Source organism: Phaethon aethereus (assembly GCF_964289735.1).
Source record: "Phaethon aethereus genome assembly, chromosome: 5".
NCBI classification, from domain to species: domain Eukaryota; kingdom Metazoa; phylum Chordata; class Aves; order Phaethontiformes; family Phaethontidae; genus Phaethon; species Phaethon aethereus.
This window is the reverse complement of record NC_138579.1, coordinates 28,479,540-28,504,085: the sequence shown is the minus strand read 5'-3', so window position 1 is coordinate 28,504,085 and position 24,546 is coordinate 28,479,540. Positions and strand designations below refer to the sequence as shown.

The 24,546-nt window shown below is 38.1% G+C and overlaps 1 protein-coding gene across 1 annotated transcript in view; it reads left to right on the top strand.

Moving 5' to 3' along the window:
* MIPOL1 (mirror-image polydactyly 1) overlaps positions 1 to 24,546 on the top strand; it is a gene marked incomplete at its 3' end in the record, with an annotated part of 160,553 nt that overhangs the window by 4,787 nt on the left and 131,220 nt on the right. Inside the window, exons 2-4 of the mRNA XM_081999991.1 lie at positions 13,234 to 13,420; positions 16,158 to 16,293; positions 17,330 to 17,435. Of these exons, the coding sequence (XP_081856117.1) occupies positions 13,234 to 13,420; positions 16,158 to 16,293; positions 17,330 to 17,435 (429 nt within the window). The remainder of the gene's footprint in view (positions 1 to 13,233; positions 13,421 to 16,157; positions 16,294 to 17,329; positions 17,436 to 24,546) is intronic.

Sequence of the window (24,546 nt, the reverse complement as noted above, 5' to 3'; positions counted from 1 at the left end):
TTGTGAATATGATTTTGTTAGGCCCTTTACAGTACGCTGGAAATGTGTAGTGCCTTATCTGCACTAAGTACTTCAAGCACTAAAGATGAGGAGAATGCACACCTTGAAGTATTGCGCTTTGAATTGCTGATGTGTTGAAAGTCTGAGTGCAGCTAACTTCAGAATGTCTTGAATTGTGGTGCAGGGAGAGCAGCACTTACTACCACAGTAATTTTCATGTAGTGCTTTAGAAGACCTAACACAAGTGCTAGAGGAATTTGGTTATTTTCTTCTTTAGAAACTTTCATTGCTTCTGTTTTAATAACGACTAGAATGAAGCTTAAGTTCAGAGCAAAGACATAACAAAAAAATTTATTGAAAAAAGTTCTCCAGGGAGTGCATTGGAGACTCTTGTTTGAGAGTTCACCTGCTTCTTTAGTAGACCATTTACTCAGAGTAAAGGGTGTGTGGGCAAGGTGTCTTACTGGCCCTTTATGCAGAGTAACCTTTCTTTTATGTCGGACACTTAAAATTTCTTCACTTCTAAAGCTGTAGTTTTCTGGGATTTTGTTTAGAACTCTAATTTAACAAAGCCTTAGTTGTTTGTTTGCAGTAGGGGAGGTTGAGTACATTTGGATAAGAGAATTTTCAGTATAATTAATGGGCATCAGGAAACATGACCCTGCCTAGATAAAAGGGAGTTCTGGATCATTAAGATTTAGATAATGAAAGGGGTTATATGTGAAAAGCAATTGTCTGGTATGACAATAGGAAAAGAAAAATGGGATGGGAGGGTTTACTTTGTTAGTTAGCTGGTTTAGAAAACATAAACACAGCATGCTTAGTAAAACTTTAGCAGACACTATGTTTGGAAATTATGTAATAACTCCATATAGGCTGTAATGATATCCTGAAACCCTGTATTTAAACTAACCTGAATTACAATGAGAGATAAACAGAATATTTACCCATCCCTTATGAGCTGCTGCTGATATGTAAATTTATTCTTCTACTTTGCACAAATATACTTTTGAGCTACTGCTTAAACACTTCAAGGTCCTTAGCCAAACAGTTTTAATGATGCCTCCAATATTATGAAAGTGTGACATTTGATGAATGCCTTGTATAGTTGTGATATCAGGGAAAGTGTAAACAAAAAACGCACATCAAGTCATCGTGCAACACCTAGATAATTTATAATTTTACTGTTTATATCCATCTTGACATTTTTTATCTGCCAAAGGCAGGTTTCATTTGGAATCTTAATCTGAGATTTATTTGGTGGATCTGGAAATCATAGCTAGAGTTCCCACAGGAAATGGTCCATCTACCAACAGATTAAATGGCAGTCCTGCAGTTGTTAAGGGAGCTCTGCATTTAACACACATGCATACTCATTCAGTCAGCACTGTGGAGAAAAATTAAAGTAGTAACCCAGGTTTAGGAACAATGTAGCTAAAAAGTCCCATATTTGCTGAATGACAAAGGGTTATATAGCAGCATTTCATTTTATTATTCGTGCTTGAATTTCTTGTTTGCTTTGTTGAGTCTGCTGACGAATACTAATAAATGCCTGCAACAATCCAGACGAGAGATGCCTGGCAACAAAGCTATGCGGTGGACCTCCCTGATCTTCTCCAGTTCACAACCTGACCTTTTGAAAAATTGGCTGGGCTAAGCTGCAGAATTTGGGTGTAATGGTTATTGTTAACTCCAGCTTTAGGATTTATTAATTTGTGTGATCAAGACTTACCTATACTTCAAAGTTTCAAAAGACCAAACACAATCATCCATCCATTAGAACTAACATTGTGTTTCAGTGAATCCCACTTAGTGTCTGCATAGAAATTCAGCTGTTTTGATGCATTTGGAATATAAGAATGCTTTTTCAAGTGTGAGACCAATCCAACAAAAATCTGGTGTCTTCTCAGAAACTAATATTTTAAAATAACAATATGTTAATGAATTGTAAAGGGAGAGTGGAATGCCAAAGGAAGTGTCTGATATTTACACATTAATAAATGCATCATGATTAACTGTAGTGCATAACAAAATAATGATTGTTTGTGTATTTTAAAGACTTAGAATCTTTTTTCTATTTTAAATATTCACCAATTTGTACACAATTGCTGTTTAGATGGAAAACAGGAGGGCAAAAGACTTAGTGATGTTTCCCTCGCCTGTGTCTCACTACTAAAATAATCAGAATCCTTGGAGAATTATAAAAAATTGCCTTTGCCAGAATAACTCCAACTGTTCTTAATCTCCTCCTCAATTTATTTCTTTATGAAGGGTGTTGCCAGGTTTCCACACAAGTACAGGTGAAGAAAGAAGCATTCAAAGTAACACAGATGTCCCCCTGCTTAAATTGCTAACACCGAATGAATTCACTGTTCTCTTTAGATTCCTTTAAGCAGTAAAAAAACGAACCATTGAACTTCTGAGTTTTGTCTGTATTTAAGTAGACAAAATATGTTCAAGCCTCTTTTTTTTGTGTGCGTGTGTATGTGTCATGGGATATAGAGCAAATGAAGACATTAATGCATAATATAACTTAGGTTATTCTGAGTTCAATTGCAGAGAACTTTCTCAATAAAGTTCCAATAAGAATACGTTGTTCTCTTTGATCATGATCTTGGACAACTTAAATGCTTAGCTGTTTCCAGAGACCAAGCATTTGAATTATATTGTTCTGTTAACCTGAATGACTTCTAAAACAGTTTTAATTGTTTGGAAGTTCTCTGTATTAGAACAATAGTCAATGTGAAAAAATATAGTTATTTCATTCATCTGCCTACTGTTGAAATTACAGGAAGTTTTTATATACAGTACACTGCATGTCTGTCTTCTAATACAGGAATACTGTAGTCTGTCATGTGAATGAAAATTATCATCATAAAGAGTGTGGAAGGATGCCAATTTAGTTATTTGAAATTTCTCTTTAATTTTTTGACTGTGTAAGTGTTGCTGTATCATTCATAAGTAAAAATGTTTTTTTTTTTTTCTTGAAGTCCTATTGAAATGAGTTGCTAAAGCCTCTCTGACAAAAGAGAGAAGAATTTGAGGTCTCTGGGGATGAAATAGGAGCAGGAAGGGCCACCAGTAAGTTAACGTAGGCTCTGAAGTACAGCGTGGAAACAGTGCCTTGGACTTCTGCAGTTTTACTTCTGTCATGACTTGCTTAATGACATCAATCCAGTTACTTCAGTATTGTGTGCCTCAATCTTGATGGCTTTAAAATTACTATCACGGTTCTTATGCATCCCTTAGAAAATATCTGTGAGAGTTTCCAGAAAACATAGTTTTCAAGGCTTATTTCAGTGAACCTCTGTCATTTGTGTCTTAAAATAAGAGCAGGCATCCTATCTCAGTGTAAAATCCATGACCTTTCTGAGTAAGAGTTACTTAAAAGTGAGTTGATAGACCTCATTCTTCAGAGTTGACCCATGGTGCTCTCAGCAGGACCCACAGTTATGTATTGCTGGAACACTGAGCATACAATGCACCTGCGTGGTGATTTCCTCTTCATTACTGCCAAGGGCTTGGCTGATTATATGCAGCACTTTGGCTGGGCAGAGCACTGAGAAATAAAAGGAATTAGCTTTGTATTACAAAACTACTCTGAGCTCAGTCTTCACTTGTTATGAGGTTCCTGTGACTGCCATTCTGCCATGCTACAGGACTGATTTAGTGAGATCTTTAGTGAATCCTACTGAATAATCATCTTAAAGTTTGCCCAGTTTTCTTTAAACATTAGAAGAAGTGTGTCATGAAGGGACACACATTTGCAGGTTAGTGGTTCTCACTATACTACACTGCACTGAAGGGGCCTAAATAATTGTTAACATAAGTAAACCTGTAGTAAGTCCAAAGATGAGTAAAGCTGCACTTTTTCTTGTTTGTTTGTTTGTTTTGGAGAAAATGCATATTGACCTTGTACTTTTTGTACTGAGCTTTTGTAATTGTTTTCCAGAAACAGGAATTACTTGCTTCTTGAAAATTAAGTACAGCGTCTTTTTCTTGGGATTAACTCTGAAAACTTGTTTGCAGATTGTGGGGAAGATGAAATAGTGAGGAAAAAGTAAAAATAATTAACACCCTTTGAGATACGTATGTTGCATCTGTGTCAATGAAAGAGGAAATAACAGGCATTCTGAAAATGCGTAAAACCTAAACCAACTCTTTTCTTTCCACTTATGCCAGGCAATAGGATCAGATTTCTTGCACCAGCCTCGTTTTCTTTCTCTGCATATTTATGCCTATAAAATCCTTTCATTTTGGTTTCCTACTCATTTTCAGGATTTATGCCTTTTAATCATTCAGTAAGGGGTGAACTGTTGAGCAATCTGAGTCTTTTGCAGTCATTCTGTTTGGTAGAAGTTCCAGTAGTTATACAGCCAGATGAATGAATGTTTGTCTTTGACAGAAAGGCTGACTCATCATTTTCAGCTCATGAAGGAATATTTGGCCATAGTACTAATTTCATTTGCATAGCTTGAATAGTGGCTGTCACGTTCAAGTTTTTCATTAGACTTAAATTTTTAATTTCTATTTATTTATTATACCTCAGAATTCAAGTGCAGTAGCATTAGATGTTATGAACTTAAGACAATTCCATAATTTATTTTTCATATGAAGCTATTAAAATTGCTTTTTATTAATACAACAACTATCTTGTCCTAACACCTTGTAAGAATACTTTCAGGTGTGCGTGCATTGTCATACACACTTGCCCAGAAATTATCAATTCAGAAATATTTGTAATATTGTTAACATACAAAAAATCTAGATAATTTGGAAGTCAATAGTAAAGAATATCAATTAGTCTAGTGAAAACAAAAAGCTGAAGTTCTGAAGTAATGCTCTTAGACGTCACAGTTATTGCAGCAAGTTTAGGTAGATGTTTGGTTTGCAGCTAGGGGCAAGAGCAAGTATTTTTAAACTGTAGTAAGCGTGTCCTTTTATTCCAGTGGTAATAGGTCAATTTAGTATAGGGGCGGGGTGGCTCTTTGCTTAAATAGTTTTGTTGGATAGTGAATATTCAACGCCTCTTGGTGTTTGAAATTCAAAGTTTTTGGTATTGTACAAAACACCCAAAAAAAACCAACCACCCATAGAAATTGAAGCTGTGTTGTTTAGACTAAGAAGAAAAAAATACATTATTTACAGTAAATTAGAGTTTGTCAGTCACTGAATTTTGGGGGCTTAGAGTAACTGAGGTTGCAGTTAGTTCATCAAATGTAGCACAGTGTTTTGTTCTGCATTTTTTTCCAATGTTTTTCATCTGCCAGTGTCACGTAGGATGAGTAAGCTACTGAGTTTGCAGTCAGCTTTGCTCATGCTCCCAGAGTGCATATGGCTTGTTCTCTTCCTTCTGTTTTTTCTCCTTTTCCTATTCTGCCACTTACTGCCATCCCTCTAGGGGTTCATTTGTGCAGCCTTTTGCAGACAGAGGAGAACATGCTTTGTCTGTGCTACAGACCAGCTTAAAATAAATAGCAGGAAGCTGTAGGTAGCAAGCAGTAAATAGTATGACACTTGAAGCTGGTTTGGAGCACCAAGCATCAATATGCCCATACTTGTCTGCAGGCAGATCTGTAGCCAACTGTGTATTTTGCAGTGCTGTGTGCATGTTCTGTTGGTTTTTGTTTGTTTTATTGTTATTCCACAGAGATCCCCTGCAAACCTCTGAGCTGATCAGAGGCAATTTGGCTAGTGGGGTGCTGAAAGACTACAAACAGGGGAAAGGAGGTGCTCACCCAGCTTCTGCTGGATGATGGGCTGCTGAATATGCTAAGTGGTATAACAAGGGAAGCTACTGCCTCCTTAGCTTTCCAGGTGAATCTGCACCTTCTGTGCACTTACATCTTCAACACTTCTTTCCACACTACCAGTGTCAGTACAGGAGTCTCTAATGCTGTGCTGCTTCTGATCTTGGTGCCAATCCCCCACTTCTAAGAAGCTATGAGAAATAGAGGCTGCTTGCAAAATGTGTTAGGTTCAATGTTTTTTACCTGACTTTTTAACTGCTCCCAGCTTAACACCATTGAATTCTGTTCTGCCTTTACTATTTCAAGCCATGACAGTGATATCTTCCCCTTACGTCCCTCACAATCAATTCCCAGCTTTAATTCTAGTGTCTTTATATTCCTTCTTCCTAACATTTGCTTTTCTTTCCCTCAATGTGAACAAGCTATTCATTCAAGATAAATACATACAGAAGATTGGCTGTTCAGCTTCTCTCTGTAGTGAAATATTAATCTGGGCTACTGAACTTGTTCTATTTTATATGGAAAATAAGTTGTTTAGTATACTCAAGAACCAGAATCAGTGGTGGTGATACCACTTAGTGAAAACTACAGCATTTTTTCCAAAGCTTGCAAGGCTGTTGTACCCTTTCTCTGATGTTCCTTGTGCAGCCTGATTATTGCAAATGCTACTTACTCCCCAGTGTGTCTCTGCAGCATTGGTAATTAGTGCACAATACAATTTGCAGGAGGCATAAGGAAAAGCACTGAAATGCATTGATTAATATTGCCGCTTAGTTTAACAGCAAGACAGGCTACCATATACCAAGGCCTAAATTACTTTGGGTGGGGGTCGGGCTATGTAGAGAATAAAATGGGTTTAAAAATTAAAAAATCACTATGCCCATTGATCTAACAGTGTTCAAAATGTCTTCCCAAAAGCATTCTACGGACAGATTTAGTATGTTGACCAAAAAACTGCATTACAGCTTTATTAAGCAAGTAAAAACCTCTAACCTTAATGCCCTTGGGCAGAGTGCTTCCAATTCTGAGTGGAGGAGACTGCCATCATCTTCCCTTTTACAAAACCACTAGGGGAAAAAACCCAGATCTTCTGTGTTTCGCGTAATGCTTCCAGGAATGCTACTTACAGGCTTGCTGTGATGCTGCTTAGTCTTACCCCTGTGCTTGAGGGAATTGAATCTGGATGAAGAGGTGTGCTGCAACTGTAAGTTGCTTAAAGAAGCAGCATTAGCATTAATAAATGCCAACACAGGTCTAGTCCCATTGTAAATTCTCTTTTTTCCTGCTGCTGTAACTTACAGTTGAAGGCATAAGAATCCATATCCTGGCATGGCCTAAGGATTTAGCCTAAAGTTCAGCTGCTAATGCAGATATTTACCTCATCATGCAGACATGTTTACTTCATTCGGTTTTTAAAAAAAAAAAAAAAAAAATCTGTCTGCTGACTTGACCTGTAATCTAGAGAGTTTTGCTGCTTGTTGGGAGCTCATATGCAGGATGTTATAGAGAGGCTGCTGAGGCTCATCTGACACTGTTACCCCCTGCTGCTCTTCCACACAGGCACCAGAGATACTTTTGGGGTGATGTGGGAAGTATTACGTGTGACTGTATGGCTCTGGGGGTGATGGTCAAGGGTGTGGGGACCCAGGTGGTGTTATTCTTGATCCTGCCAGTAAGAGGGAAGGGCATGGAGGAAGGTTGGCTGAAGTAGATGAGATTTTCTTCAGACAACTGGAAGAAGCCTGATGTTCACAGGTTCTCATCCTCAGAGAGGACTACAACAATGCTGATAATCTGCTGGAAGGACAACAGCAGAGAACAAGTGACCTGAGGAGATTTCTGGAGTCGGCTGATGACAATTTCCTGACACCAATCATTGGAGTGCCAACAAGGAAGGGTGCTCTGCTGGACCTCATACTTACAAACAAGGAAGAACTGGTTGTGGATGTTGAAGTTGGGGGGCAACCTTGGCTGCAGTTACCATGAGGTGGTGGAGTTCAGGACCCTGAGAGGAGGGAACAGGACAAAAAGCAGGACTTCAGCTGTGGACTTCAGGAGAATAGACTTTAGCATCCTCAGAGATTGGCTTGGAAGAATCCAACAGGATACAGTACTGGAGAGAAGAGGGATCCAAGAGACCTTGTTGATATTCAAGGATCAACTCATCCAAGCCGAAAAATGGTCTATCCTGGCAAGCAGGAAATGAAGCATGGATCAAGGAAGATGTTGTTTTTCTTGACTTTGTTAAGGCTTTGGACTTTGTGTCCCATAACATCCTAATAGAGAAGCAAAGTATGGGTTAAATAAGTAAACGGTGAGGTCAACTGACTGGCTGAATGTCTGCGCACAGATGGTTACGATCAGAAGGCCAAAGAAAGCGTACCCCCCTTGATGAGCAAGACTGGAAAGCTAGTAACAACAGATGAGGAGAAGGCTGGGGTACTGAATGATTTCTTTGCCTCCCTCTTCACTGGCAGTCTTCACTTCTCTTCCCACATCTCTTGAGGGGTTGGCTTGCAAGACGGGGACTGGAGGAGCAAAGTCCCTCCCTCTATAATATAGAGAAGATCAGGTTCGAGACCTGAACATGCACACGTTTATGGACCTGATGAGATGCATCCCAGAGTCCTGAGGGAATTGGCTGATGTAGTTGCCAAGCCACTCTCCTGATACTTAAAAAATCCTGGCAGTCAGGTGAAGACCCTGGAGACCGGAAAAGGAGTAACATTGCACCCATTTTTTAAAAGGTAGTAAGGAGGACTTTGGGAGCTACTGACTTCTCAGCCTCACCTCTGTGCCTGGGAAAATCATGGAACTGATCCTCCTAGAAGTTATGCTAAGGCACACATAGGACAGGGAGGTGATTTGAGACAGCCAGCACAGCTTGACTAAGGGCAAGTCCTGCCTAACTAACCTAGTGGCCTTCTATGATGGAGTGACCACATCAGTGGACAAGGGAGGAGCTACCAAAGTCGTCTGTCTGGACTTCTGTAAGGCCTTTGACAGTCCCCCACAACATCCTTCTCTCTAAATTGGAGAGATATGGACTTGATGGGTGGACTGTTCGGTGGATGAGGAATTGATGGGATGGTCGCACCCAGAGGGTAATGGTTCACGGCTCAATGTCCAGATGGAGATCGGTGACAAGTGGTGTCCCTCAGGGGTTTATACTAGGACCAGTACTCTTTATCTTCATCAATAACATAGACAGTGGGATTGAGTGCACCCTCAGCAAGTTTGCAGACAACACCAAGCTGACTGGTGTGGTTGACATGCCTGAGGGATGGGGTGCCATCCAGAGGGACCTGGACAAGCTTTAGACATGGGCCTATGTGACCCTTATGAGGTTCAGCAAGGTTAAGTGCAGGGTCCTGCACCTGGGTCAGGGCAACCCCTGGTATCAATACAGACTAGGGGATGAAGGGATTGAGAGCAGCCCTGCCCAGAAGGACTTGGGGGTACTGGTGGATGAAAAGGTGGACATGAGCCGGCAATGTGCACTCGTAGCCCAGAAGACCAAGTGTATCCTGGACTGCATGAAAATAAGCATGGCCAGCAGGTCAATGGAGGTGATTCTGCCCCTCTACTCCACTCTGGTGAGATACCACCTGGGGTCCTGCATCCAGCTCTGGAGCCCTCAGCACAGGAAAGACATGGACCTGCTGGAGAGGGTCCAGAGGAGGCCATGAAAATGACCAAAGGGATAGAACACTTCTCCTATGAGGACAGGCTGAGAGAGTTGTGGTTGTTCAGCTTGGAGAAGAGAATGCTTCAGGGAGGCCTTATTGCAGCCTTCCAGTACTTAAAGGGGGCTTATAAGAAAGATGGGGAGAGACTTTTTAGCGGAGCCTGTAGCAATAGGACAAGGGACAATGTTTTTAAACTAAAAGAAGATAGATAGAGACTAGATACAAGGAAAAAATTTTTCACAGTGAGGGTGCAGAGACAGTGGAACATGTTGTCCAGAGAGGTGGTAGATGCCCCATCCCTGGAAACATTCAAGGTCTGGTTGCATGAGGCTCTGAGTTACCTGATCTAGTTGAAGATGTCCCTGCTCGTTGCAGGGGGGTTGGACTAGGTGACCTTAAAGGGTCTCTTCCAACCCAAAGATTATGATTCAATGATCGGTTGCATAAAGTCCAGTAGGAGGCAAGTCACTAGTGGTCTACTCACAGAGTAAAAAATTGATCCAGTCCTGTTCAATGTCTTCATTAATGATCTGGATGATGGAGCAGAATATACCCTCAGCAAGTTTGCTGATGATACAAAACTGTGAGGAGTGCACCAGAGGGTTATGCTGCTATTCAGAGAGACATTGACAGGCTGGAGAATTGAGCAGAGAGGAACCTTGTGAAGTTCAGCAAGGGAAGATGTGAAGCCCTATATCTGGCCAGGAATAATCCTATGTAGCTGTACCTGCTGGGCGCAAACTGGCTGGAAAACAGCTCTGCAGAAAGGGATCGGGATCCTGGTGGACAGCAAGTTGAGCATAAGCAAGTTGAGCATAAGCCAGCAACGTGCCCTCATGGCAAGGATGATCAACAGCATCCTAAGCTGCATTAGGAAGAGCATTGCCAGCAGATCAGGGAAGGTGATCCAGCCTTTTTGCTCAGCACTGGTGAGGTCACACCTAGAGTGTCAAGTCCAGTTCTGAGCTCCCTAGTACAGGAAAGAGACAGACTTATTGGAGCAAGTCCAGCAAAGAGCCACAAAGAGACTGGAGCATCTTATGTATGAGGAGAGGCTGAGATCTGAGACTGAGCCTCAAGAAGGAAAGGCTCAGGGGAGTGGATCTTATCAATATAAATAATACCTGATGGAAAGGATTTAGGAAGGTGAAGCCAGACTCTTTTCGGTAGTACCCACTGAGAGGACAAGAGTCAATGAGCACAAATTAAAACACAGGAAATTCCATTTGAATACAAGGAAACAATTTTTTACTTGAGGGTGATCAAACAGTGGCATAGGCTGCCTAGAGAGGTTGTCGAGTCTGCTTTTGGAGCTATTCAAAAGCCTTCTGGACATAGTCCTGGGCAACCTGTGCTAGATGACACTGCTTGAGCAGGGGGCTGGACTAGATGATCTCCAGTGGACCCTAGCAACTGCAGCAGCTCTGCGAACTCTTTAAAGTCCTGGTACTAAAAGCAGCAAATTCAAAAAATAGGAACTGTGAAAAGAAGAACAACTTATTCAGTTGATTACTCTTATGCTAAAGGGTTATAATCCCTTTTTTGATTTATTCCAGTGTGACTGTGGTACATAATGTCATCTAATCTTCTTAGCATTCTGGAGTGAGAAGGTTTTTCTTCTCCAACTTTAATATAGTGTGGAGAGTGCAGTAATACTAAACAAGGAACAAATGTTCATGGCAGTACAGTCGCTAGTTATTGCAAAAGATATGTTGTGCTTGAATTCTTCCACAGAATGCAACACACTTCACCTGAGGCTTATAGAAATGTTGATGCCCTAGAGAAGAAGGGGAGGAAAAGTTATTACGGCAAGTGAAGCGTTGCACTTCCCCTTCAGTGTGTGAGAGCATAATTTGCAACCATATATATACAGATCACTGTATCTGAAATGGGAGAAGTGGACAGGATGATGTTTGATAGGCAGTTCTTTATATTATAAAATCAAATGGGAAACACATCTCAACCAAGTGTATGCCCCTCTATAAAAAGCTTTGCAAGTATTGAAATTCAGACTAGGTTAGTTTTCAGATAGTACTGACTGGAGAGGATTCTGAATTTTGCACTTACGTGTTGTCACTCCCAAGTTGGGGCAGGTTTGTAGAGTCGCGTAGAGAATTTTTTAATACCTGTTTCTTTAGAGATCCTTGCTACTTAGTGTAAGGAGAAGCAAGAGGTTGAATCCAGTTTTAAAATGTAGCAGAACTTAAAAGGAAATCTCTGCTCAAAAACCTGTAGGGTTTCAAGCCAGTGAACAACAGCATACATTAAGAATCCCAGGGGCTGTGTTCAATTTCTGCATTAGCTGTGAAGTCATCTGAGGAACACATTTCCATGACAGTACTGAAAGTAGTGTTAGGTTATACTTGTTAACGAATGTTTAGTCAAGTTATGGTTTCCACATACTTATTACTGCTCGGAAACAAAGATTCTGATACGCTGTTGAATGTTGTTTCTCTAGTACAAAAATCAGTGGTTATAGTTTAGAGGAATGGTGAGAGTGGATTCAAGTGGATTTGTGCTGAATTATGTAAGGGGAATACAGATGAGCACCAGGTACAATAACTTTTTCCTCAAGGTAGTAACACATAGCTTTGTGGGGGAACTTGTTAAACTGACTCCAGCCAATCCACAAGTCATCTCTCTGTGCCCTCGGGATGTTTCCTATGCTGTTGGCTGTGTCTTTCCTTCTTCGAGGAAAGAGTAATCTATTGCAACAGAGACAGTCTTCAGTATGTTTGACTTAGAATCTGTGCTTTTGTGTCTTACATGGAGCATGGCACCTCGATACTGATGAGGTGTATTTTCGGGCTATTTGTAGATGATTGCAACTGTACAGAGAGTTTCTTATTATTTTTGAGGAGGAAGTAATAAGTTGAATCCATGTATACTGTATAATTTATCCAAAATGTTTGGAAATGCTAACTTTATTAAATGAGCAAAAGCTTCAGTGTTTGTTCTCTACTAATCTAAATGAAAGAATGAAGAATACACGCGCTTTCTTCCATTTGCAGCTTTTTAAGCCTTCTTCCTCCTCATTTTTTAATATAGTTCTATGATTAAAACTTGCTTGTTCTTACTTTGTGAAAGAACATTCATGGTATATAGATGTTTCTTTCATTTAAATACCTTGATATCAGAAACATGTCCTAAAAATATCTAGTAGCCAAGCTTAAGAGAAGTAACTATCACACTTTACATTTTAATCAGCTAATTTTTCCCTTTCGCACAATTTGTGCTTTGCATTCTTCAAGTTCTTTAGTTGTATAAGCCTGTACCTTACACTCTCCAGGAGCGAATAATAGGGCCTTAGATTTGTTGTTGCTAATTACAGCTTGCTGATACTCCTTTTGTAGCCAAAATGGATTTGAAACAACACAACTAAGATTTGAAACAACGTAACTAAGAGTCTAGTTCACAACCTGCAAATCTCCCTGTCTACAGCAGAAATTCATCATGTCTCACTAGAGTAGAGCTGATTTTTGCAAAAGATAGGTAGATAATTTCGTAGGGTCAGCATTATTTTATACAGTCATTTAAGGGGAAGAGGGATCAGGAAATGCAAATGAATTTTTCAGGTTTCCATGAGAAAAATCCAGTAAATAAGTCATAACTTTATACCATGCTCTAGGTAACAAAGCTTTCATTCCTTAGTGGGGTGGGGAAGCTGTGAACCTGAAGCTAGAGTACTTTCTGCTACAAATAAGATTATAGCAAGCCATTTTTGAATGAGACATCTCAAGTTTGTGCTTCTTTCTCCAAATGAAAAGAATGTGTTTGCTTCTGTTTCCAATTAGAAACACACATCCTGGGACAGAAAAAAGATGACACTTGTGTTGAGTTTCAGTTTCATCAGAATTCTCAAAAAACCCCAGAATTTTTCATCCAGGCAGAAGCTGAAGCCCTGCAACTTTCAGATTTGCCAGGAACCAGTCAAAGAGGAGGAACCCTAAATGATTGTAATTCCAGTCCTGAAGAATCAAGGTAAAAAACAAATATCCCTATATGTAGTTTTTGTTGGTTCAAATTATAGATAATAGACATACGGATTTTTGGATAAAGATAGAGTTTACTTCTCAAATGAGAATCAGTAAGTGAGCTTTTTGCTTAGACTCACCATATCTGCCCTTCTTTCCTTCTGGAATGCAGCATTTCGCCATTGTATTCTCTAGCACTCATAGAAAATATGATTGTGGCAATGGCTTATATGACACAGTCTGGGTATTTCAATGATGGTGATCTCTCAAGACAATTTTAAAAATACATACTGAACAGAATTAGAAAAGATGATCTAAAAGTCTAGTAGTATCTGTGACTTTACAAAACAAGAACAGTGTACCCTAAGTATGATAAGTGAGTAGGAAACAGGAATGAAACAGTGTGGAACTGAGTAAGAAGCAGGAATAAAACAGGGTGAAGTATGGATGAAGTTGGAAGAGTGAAGATAAGGAGCTGTAATGCATTGCAGACAGTCTGTGACAGGAATCTGGAGAAATTCAAATATGGTTGAAAAGTGTGATACAAATGCTGAAGGCTTTATTCTGTCATTAATTTTGGTCATTTATTGTAATTAATTTTCATACTGAGCTATGGCCCTCTACTGCAGTCTTAAGAAACATACACATGCTATATGTGACATAATATATGAAAGTATACCCAGCTGACTAGGAAACCTGCTACCAGTTTTAAGTGACTTAGGCATTCTGAAGCCCAAGTCTTAACAGAGAGTGACAGAGTTGCTTTTGAAAATGGGATCAAGGCTGCAAAGCCCTATGACTGACTTTTGAAAAATATACTCTAATTCTTCACCTGTCTAGCAGAACTACACATGGTTTTGTTATCTTTAGTATGATCTAGTGGTGACCCATTGGACCAAAACCAGTTCGTAGTACTTTTCCATCTGTCTTGTTGCCTTTTTCTGCATTAGGGCCTGAGATATGCTGTTAGGTCAATGCATCCTGCACTAAAAGCCAAATACAATCCTGAGTGCTTAAGTACAGCCCAGTGCGGAGTCAGCCAAAGATTGTTGCTTCTACCGTTCACCAGTGCCACTTGCACTGGCAAAAGAGGCTGCTCTTGATCACTGAGATTAACCTCCCACAGCAGTCAGCATGTTGACCCATCTCATCTGCAGATATATTGCATGTAGGATCCTAAAGCTATAGGCCAAAAGCTTATTGTGGTAGATAGTATATAAACTGCACAACGTGTGTCCTTCCCCAAATAGATTGCAATTAGAGTATAAAAGGAGAAAATATCTTATTATAGAATGATCCAGGAAATGTTAAGTCAGTGTTGATTTGCAATGGTCTTCGTGTACCATCAATGTGACTTGTCAAGATTTCTTTTAGACCTCAGGAAAAAAACATTTGAGGGATTGAAAGATTATGATGAGGTATATTCAGACTTGTTCATGGGAAGCATCTCCTGAACATGGAAAATGCACCAAAAAAAATTGAGGTTTGTGATGTCTGGGCAATAGTATCCAGAGGTATCTATCACTTGCAGTCCAGAACAATACTAAATGAAATTTGCTAGACATAGAAAAGATGAAATAGGCTTTGAAGGACCTTGAAAGTGAAGACAAGCAGTTTAAGCACTCTTCCACTCCATTATAGTGTAATACACTAAGTATTTTTTTATGTGAATCTCTCTGCTATGTCTGATGTGCTTTAGGTTGCACCATACTTTGCCAGCAGAGTACAGATCTTAACTTCCTTCTTAAAGAACCGTAGAAAAAATAAATCCAATGGAAGCAGGTGAAGAAAGGGGTGGCTGAGTACAAACAACTGTCTACCAAAGAGAATGACTCTTTGGAGCAACAGATAGCTTTCCTTTTCTTTCGAGGATGTGAATTACACATAATTAAACTAATATATAGTGTAGAAATAGGAGTTCAGAAGGTATAGTTTTTCTGTGGCTACTTCTTATGACTCATTGGCTATGAGCATATAAACAGAAAACGCTTAATAGAAGCAAATGTTAAAAATATTTACTAATCCTCCTTCTAATCCATTCATCTACTGATTTTGCTGCCATCTTACAAGTGAGATATGAGTTATCTGTGACTATCAATGAGTAGCCAAGGAGTTTTGTAAAAGTCTTAATTTGAGACAGAATTTTTGCAGCCATTGAATCTTGCCTTATTTTTCCCTGCCTATGGCTAAATAAGTTATCTTAAAACTCTGAGTGGTATACAGTATGGAATTCCTGATGTCAGTTATAATATTTAGAATAACACCATCATTTTACAGATTTCTTCAAGATGAACTCCTAGATCTTGTCTTCTGGATATTCTCATTTCACTTCACATGGAATTGTCCATACTACCAAAGAATTTGGTTTCTTTTAACATGAGCATCAATTTGATCCCCAAATGTTTCATTCCTTTGTTGCTCTGTGTTAAGCACAGGGTTTTTAGTATTTGCTTCCCTTAAGCATTTTCTGTTTATAGGCTTCATAGCAAATTAATATTCATCTGCTTTATGCCTTAATACTGTGGTATATTTATTTGCTATTCCAGATTTACAGATTTTTTTTTCAGAATTACAGATTTAGGAAGTGATAGAATTACACCCCTCTTCCTGGCTATTTAATACATATGCAATGGTTGACAAGTTTTGATAATTTATTTATGTGTATTTTGTTTTGGGGTGTGGGGGAGGAGGAACTGGTTTTGCATTATTTTTCTTTTCTTTTTTTTTTTGCTTCCTAATCACAGCACTGTAGAAAGAAAGCCTAACAGGATGCTCCCTGAATTTATATCCTCATGGAAGGGTGCTGCAGATTTAGGTGGAAAAACAGAAGCTGCATTCCTTTTAAAAGAATTGGACACTCTGAGGGCCAAAAATAAAAAGGTATGATTGAGATATTCAGATCACAGTATTTGCTCTTTCATGGTTTTCTTACAAAACATAACATTTTAAGCTGTTCCTCATTCAGTTTTGTTACTTATTTTAGTGCACCGGTCAATAGTGTACTTGTAATTTTGGATTCTTAGTATCTGTTTAACAACTGCTTCTCTGGAATTAAAAAAATCTTTCGTTCTACCCTTTGACTTTTTTAGTCAGTGACAGAGATTCTCATGCCATGGATGAAAACCAAGGAGGACCAAAACCAAGGCCAGGATTTCATGAATAGAATCCGGAGATCATGTTTCCATACATGTGGTCCAGATAATGAACGTGCCCTGATACCTTCTCGTTGTTGAGGGGAAGAAAGTTCCATCCTACCTGCACGCTGCATTGCTTCTAGCGGTTGCATGCGCCTAAACAATAGAAAAATCTATAGTCTTTCCATGAAGTGTCATTAGCCTCACACTAGCTTCTGTGAAGAACATTCACTCTATTCCAGCTGAAACCAGGACAAATATTCAATAGCAAGCTCAGATATCTGTCCAAGAACAGAATTAGTGAATTCCCAGTTCAAAGAAAGGCCTCAACATGTGAAAGAATACCAGTTTTCCATCTGGTGATGCACATGAAAAATTATGCTTTTACACCACAGTCTCTTCAGGCTGTGATGTCAGTACTCTTGGTAGGAAATAGGGTATTCATGCAGACACCACCTGCATTATATCCCAATATGTAACTCTGAACTTCCTTAGCAAGGAGGATCACAGCTGGTGATATCTGAAGAAGAGAATACTGAGTAAAAATAATGGTACACACGTTGCTGCTTGTCTGTCAGAGCAAGATAGGGCAGATGATAAAAAAGTTGGTTTTAACATTCACCCTTTAAATAAATAAATAAAATTAATTAAACTTTTGTTGTATTACTTAGTGTTGGTATTTTGCAGGTAAGAAACTATTATTTAAGATTTTGTTGTGGATTAAAGAGCTGGTTGACCATTTCTGCCAGATAAGAATCTTACTGTCCATTTGTTCAATTCAGCTTCAAGATAAGCTGTCTGAAAAGGACAAGGAGCTGAAGACAATAAAACTGGACTTAGAACTGCAAGAGAGAGCTACAGAAGCTAAGATTGCAGAAAAGATTGCAGGTACAGTAGGCAAGCGTGTAACAGATGGCTGTATGGCTCATACAGTACCCACAGTTGCTATATGACGTGGCCTAGTGAATGTTAGCTTTATTTGCTAAAGGAGGGAAGGTTGGACTTTTTTTGTGTGTGTGTGTGGCTATTTAGAGTTGCTTAGAAAATAGGTGGCTTTAACATCCTGGTACTGGTATTAGCAGGAGCTTTACCTGTATTCATACTGATTTGGGCATTAAATGCATTGTTAACACCATGTCAATCCAATCACAAAAAGGTTGTTTGTTTTGTTGGAAGGTCCTGAACAAACAAGGGGAAATAATGATTACCAGTGCCTCTACCTTTCAACCAGCAGTTCAAATACCACTTATTGTTTTAGCTCATTCAGAGCAATACTACCCCCTTCCCGTGTATAGAGATAGTCACACATTCACCTCAACTAGAGACCTGCACTTTCCTTGAAAAAGCCATTCTTTTGGTAGTTATAATGGATTTTTTGTCTGATGATGGTATATCTCCAGTGAATGAAGTTTATAGAAATTCCCACAATGAAAGGTTTTTAGGTTTATCATTGAAAGTGAATGCATGCTTGTATTTGTTGTTAATTGTTCTTTGGGCAGACATAAAAGAACGGAGACAGTTTGTATTCTACAATTTCTAAAGTAATGAAGCTGAGTATTTTTATTATTGAAAAGTGACTGTGTGTACAGTGTACCCAGTGGATGAAAAATACTCTGAGGTTTTCTCCAAGTGTTTCAAGGAAATTAATGGGAGTGCTTTTATAAATTGATCATATCATTGGTTCATAAATAAAGTGTAAACTAGGTAAAATTGTGTCCGCATAGACCATGGACACTTCATATAGTATTAATAGTACTAATACATGTCCCCAAAAGGTTGGTACTGAAGGGAGGAGTAATTGCCTTCAGGAAAATGGAGCAGAAAATAAACTTTCCAGCTGAAAAAACAGATGGCTGACTTTCCATTTAATGTCAAACTCCTGAGAATACAGTATTCGGTGTATATTACAGATGGAAGAGAAAGTTCCTAGATTTTCTGTGATGGAAGAAGGGAAAGATAAATCTGATCTATATATTAGGAAACCAATTGAAATGCAGGCATAATTTTATACTTACTTCGTTTTACATAAACTTCTTGCTTTATTTTCGGAAGAAAAAAAATCCACACTGTGTATCATAGTTATATCCAGCAGCTGAAAGCTAATGCAAATTGTCTGGGTTGAATCCCAAGTTTTGTGTTTGTTCCCGGATATTTGCACAGTGTTTTACCTCTGCACCTATAATAGAGAAATATTCTCTTTGATACAGGTGTTCATTGCCCGTTAAAAGCTGGAAAGAAATGTGTGTCAAAAACATGTTTAGTTTCATTTTTATTATTACAGTTGAAATATTTGTTAATAAACCGTTTTTTCCTACACTAGTGTTTAAACTTTATATCCTAAGCGTAATATTCTCTTCAAAACAGTGTGGCATGAATATGGGTATAATAATTAACATAGTTATTCCATTTTAAAAGGAAGAATAAGGCACATTTTAACAAGAGCTATAATGTGTAATAAGGATGACCTTTAAAAAAATACTCTTTTTTTTTTTCTCCTTTTACAAGTTCAGGAGGTATAAAATCCTTTAAATGCTGAGACAGAGGGCAAGAGGCTCCTTACTACTTAAGCTGTTTGCAAAAAGGAACCTTCGTTAATGTTTTATGGTTTTTTTGCTTCCTGTATTACAGTTCTAAGAATATTACCAAGTTTGGATAAATGCTTTGAAATCTGGAATGATGTGAACCAAACTGAATTTGTGGAGGTCTATGTGTCTCAAAAGCCTTGGGGAGAGTTCTAATGGACAAGTAGAACCTAATAAAGAAGACTCTGTGTTTAAGGAAAAACATTTTCCCCTTGTGTTAAGTCCTTTGAGGAAAGGAGAACACATGCTGCTGTGATTTCATGTTGCTAGTTAATGTTTAATTACTGCAGTGTATAGCACAGGCTAGAGTGAAGCTTGTAAATATGGGTGTTTGCATTTTTATTATTACTTAGTACTGACTTTATGATAAGAAAATGACTCCACAAAATTGTATTGTAAAAAACATCAGAAAGGTACACCATAAAAGTGTTATCTACTTTGAGGAATATTACAATTCTATTTCAAAATGTAGCCCTCTAATTGATGGGTTTTACCTAAACAAGTCCCATGGAAAGAACAGAAAAGCTGAAGGCAAAGGCCATTTTAAAATGTAGCTACAACAATCTTTAGAAACAAATAACCCAACACTTGTCGAGGGAAAACATGTAAATTTGTGAAATGCTTCATGAGAGAATAAGAAAAAGTAGAGTTAAGGCAGAAGATATACGTGGTCATAAAATCATAGAATAGTTTGGGTTGGCAGGGACCTTTAAAGGTCATCTAGTCCAACCCCCCTGCAATGAGCAGGGACATCTTCAACTAGATCAGGTCACTCAGAGCCTCATCCAACCTGACCTTGAATGTTTCCAGGGATGGGGCATCCACCACCTCTTCTGGGCTGTGGGCGCACATTGCCGCATCCTGTCCAGCTTTTCATCCACCAGTACCCCAAGTCTTTCTCAGCAGGGCTGCTTTCAGTCCCTCAGATGGTGGAAAAGAATGTTTATTATTGTGTGCAGTAAATAACTTATTTTAACAGATTAACAGATCTCACTTTGGATGGATACAAGAAGTGACTTCGGTTTTTTCCTAACAGAAGAATTATACAGGGGGTATATAGGAACCTCTAGAGGAAAGAGCTGGTTGAGTGTGAGAACTGTAGAGCATAGTAGTAGTCTCTCTAGACTGGAAAAATTATCAAAGGCCTGGTCTTCTCACAGTAACTCCCACCATTACTGCTACAAGATACACCATAGTTGGCATTAGAGCCTCAGCTCTTGCAATATTTTTGTTGCTGTCACAGTGCTATATATTGGGACTAAGAATGAAAGGAAAGGAAACTGAAAGGAAAGGAAGGAAAATGAAGGACATTTTAATAAAAAATATGTCTCCTTAAAGCTTTCCGTAGCAAGGGCTATTCTGTGAGGGGTTTTTTTGCCAATATCTGGTAGTAATGTTACCAGAATTTAATACTTTTTAAAATTAGAGTTAACTCAGCAGGAAGATGTGGATTGAGTCCAGCCCTACTAGGCCTGTTAGGTGTTGCACACCACCTTTAATGCCTGAAAACTGCATTAGCATTCCACAGATGCTCTCTGAAAGACCAGGGTAATGATAGGAAATACAGTGTGGAAAAAGGGGAAAGCAGTACTTCTAATACCGTTGTATATGTTATACAGCTTTCAGTCTCTTGGAAACTACAGCAATATACCTATAATGAAGTCCCTTTTTTCAGGTCTGTTTTTATAAAAATGTTGAGAATTAGTATTTGTGGTATTTTGGATTTCTTGAGTATGGTATGGAAATGTTCATGAACATTATTTGAAGTTTTCTGAATTAACTGAAAAATAATTACTGAATGCATATGCAATAGTTTTAGTAGCAAAAGTGAAAAGGAATATCCAAGTAGCTATTAGCTTAGAGTTAGTTTGATTTAATATCCCATAAAGTAAGAGGAAATAAGTAATCTTGCCAGAAATAAACTTTGGGTGGCAATAACTTCCAACACAGAAGAAAAGTATTTTCCATTTCTTCAAAGCTCACTTTAGAGTCCCTTTTTAGATGTTATTTTTCTTTCTTGTATGTCATCCATTAAAGATTAGCTGTGGAAGGTTGGAGCATGGAGAGATTATGAATGACAGAACAACTCCTGCAGAATAATAATCAGTTTTTGGTATTTAATGCTGTTTGACTTTTGCAGACACATTTCTTATTAACCTTTGGTACAAACAGAAATCCAGGTTCCTGATGTCTCATGAAGAAGATGAATTCAAGATCCTCTTCCAATTAAACTGAAATAAGGCCAATATTGGGCTTTAGCCAAAAGAACTCAGTAGTTCCCAACCCTTGTGTTTATAAACCTAAATATGAATGATATTTTGCAGTTTAAGTAATGCATATACTTTCCTAACTCAGTTTTTTGTGCATAATTCATGTGTATATATAGTCGATATAGTTCTTAGGGGTTTTGTCCTATTAATGTTTTGTTATGCAAAACTATTTCCTGAATATTTTTTTCAAAATATTTCCTGTTAAGTAACAGAATTTTGAGAACAGCTGTATTTGAATCCTCTGTATGGGAAAATAGACAATCCATCTAAAGGACAGAAAAAAAAACCCAAGGTGGGGGTGTGTGATTGAGAACATCTTGGCTTAATTTTTGTCAGCTTACTTGGAAACAATGTAGTATTACCTTCAGATTGTCAGAATTGTTGATTGTCAAAAAGTTGCGTGCAGGTCTTTGAAGTGCAATATATGATGAGCTGGCATATGTTAAAATGTAAATGACTAAGCTATTTACGGGTGGAGCTTGTATGTAAAAAGCAAGCCAGTATCTTCTGCATATTTTTATGATTAGTCTGGCCCTTCTCTCTTCCCCACTACAGTGCTAGATGAACATAAAGAATTGGGTTTTATTCAGGAATAAAAAGGTCTGCAAATAATCTGGTTCTTGGGGTGTTAGAAAAACTTTTCTTTAACCTGTCAAATTATAATTTGCAAACTTTAATGCAACATTTATGTTTTTCCCCAAGAGTAAATATTCAGGCATCAGTAATTATTCACTGAAAAAAGTTTAACAGCATTATGGTTTGAATTTTGAAGTCAGCTGTGTTTAGTGTATTAGAAGCAGAGGCTTAAGTATTGTACAGGGATTGGCTTTCACAAGAACTGCCTTGGGGTCTGTGTATAATACTCTGTCCTATTCTTTCCCACTTTATTTTTTTTTTAATTGAATCGGGATCTGAGTACACAAAGAAAACCCTATGCAGAGCTGCCACTAAGCAACTTTAGCCTTTTATTAAGAACACTCTGTTTATAGCATTGGAAACGTAGGAGCAGATGAATGCTATGCACTAAATACATACAACAAACACAAAGCAATAAAGAAGTCACTGTGTTCTATCAGTGTTTGTTCAGATTGCTTTATCTATAAAGTTGCATTTAGGTATAAATGACTTGTAGCGTATAATTCCTGGTATAGACTGGTGAAAACTCTTAAGTAGTTCCCATATGATCTTCTTATCACTATTTTGCTTTTATTTTTCAATTATAGGTCGTAACTGAAAGTAAATTAATGGTAACTTTCAAAAAAAGAGCTAGGAACCTAAGTTCTCTCTTTCGTAATAGAATATTTCAGCACTATTTTTAAGTCGACAGTCAGCCTTGGAACTCATGGTAGTTTGCCATTAACCTGAACGAGAACTGTGTAAGGGCCTTAGGCTTTGAACATTTCTAGGGATTATCTGCATTTTGTAACATGTATGTGCAGAGACCAATTAATGACACATTTTAACGGCTTTCATTGCAATGCAGTAAATCTTTTTTTGTTTATTTGGCTATGAGATTGACTAAGATTGACTTATTTAAGAATTGTGAGCACAATCATTAGATCTAGTAGAAAGAAGTCTCAGAGGATTTTGATTTCTAAAATGACTAGATAACAAATATACATGTTTGTATTTCTGTAAGGAGAACAAGCATATATCCGTATGGTTAAATAAAATTTAGTAATAGTGACCCATCTGGAAATAGCAAGGATAGTTTCCAAGTTCTCCTATGATTAGACACACAGAGACCCAGCAATGGTGGACAGGAATGGCAGGACTGATGAAAATGAAAAGTCATTGCACCTCTTTTCCCAGTGTGCTTCCCTAATTCCTCACATTTCGTAGCTGCTACTCGGAAATCCAAAGAGAAAACACAACAAAAATCCCTAAAAAGCTTTTGTTAAACCTCTCTGTAGGATAAATTTCAGCTGACAGGTTTTTCATGGAAGTAACTGAGCAGGGTAAAGAAGAAGGTCATACAGGAATCTTGAATTCTAAGTATGACTTGGCCAAGCAATTTCTTTCATGTTTCTACTTTTCCTTCAAAATACTATATATCTCCAAAAGGCAGAAAACAGAAAATACTATTTGCTTCATTTTTATCATGGGGTCAACATTCACTCCTATGTTAGAGCTGTATACTTATATGAAACAGGTAGCCTGCATGACTCATGCATCAGAAATTTTTCTGTCGTTAATTATTATTATTATTTCAGTCAATTTTTGAATATTTAAAATGCTCAGAGCCTTTTTTGTAAAAGCATATAATCTCATTTGTATTTCTTGTTGCTGTGATGGTGCGAGTAACTAGGAAAATTACTTTGTACCAGAATCAATGCCAAAGAAAATCCCAAGTCACTTATTTTTCAGCAACTACTGATCTTGAATACTAAATCTTAAACTGCACAAACACTGACCTTCTGCAACTAACACATTGTTATTAACAGAAAAACTTTCTTACCATGCCTTCTTGTTGGAAGTAACTCATCAATATAACCAGCACTTGTTACAAAAACAAGTAGCAAAATTTGATTTGTACTATTTCTTGTATCACCTTTTTTCTCACGTAGTCCAAAGCCAAAAGCAGTATTTCATCAGTTCTGTTAATGTCAAACACCTTGCAAAGTCCAAAATGTTGTTATTATTTCTGTAAAAACTGACTTATCTTGAAAGCCAATTGTTATAGCTTTATAGTATTTACTTTATCTTCTGAGGTAGTGGTGTGAGTAGTGATCTCATTTCTTTCTTACAAGATCCGGTCTGTATTCTGGATTTTACATTTTTTAATGAGTAATGTGAAGTGATTTCTGCTGCCATAGATGTTTTGAGTACTAAGAATTTCTTGGTTCTTTCTTCTCCTATTCAGTTTTTTTTATTTATTTATACAGATGACCTCTAGGAAATCAGCAAACAGACTTTTTTCCTGGGAACTGTGCTTCCCTCCCTTCCCCCAAAGTTCTGTTGTTTGGAAAATCATGAACCACTGTTTAAACTAGAAAGATTTCCAACACACCTTCTCACTACTGCTGTATTTTGAAGGTAGTTTAAAAAGTGTAGAAGATAGGTTTGCCAAAAGAATCAGGTTCAACTAAGAAAATATGTACACTGCTTTGACTCAGTAAACTCATACTCAGTATGGTTCATCTTCTT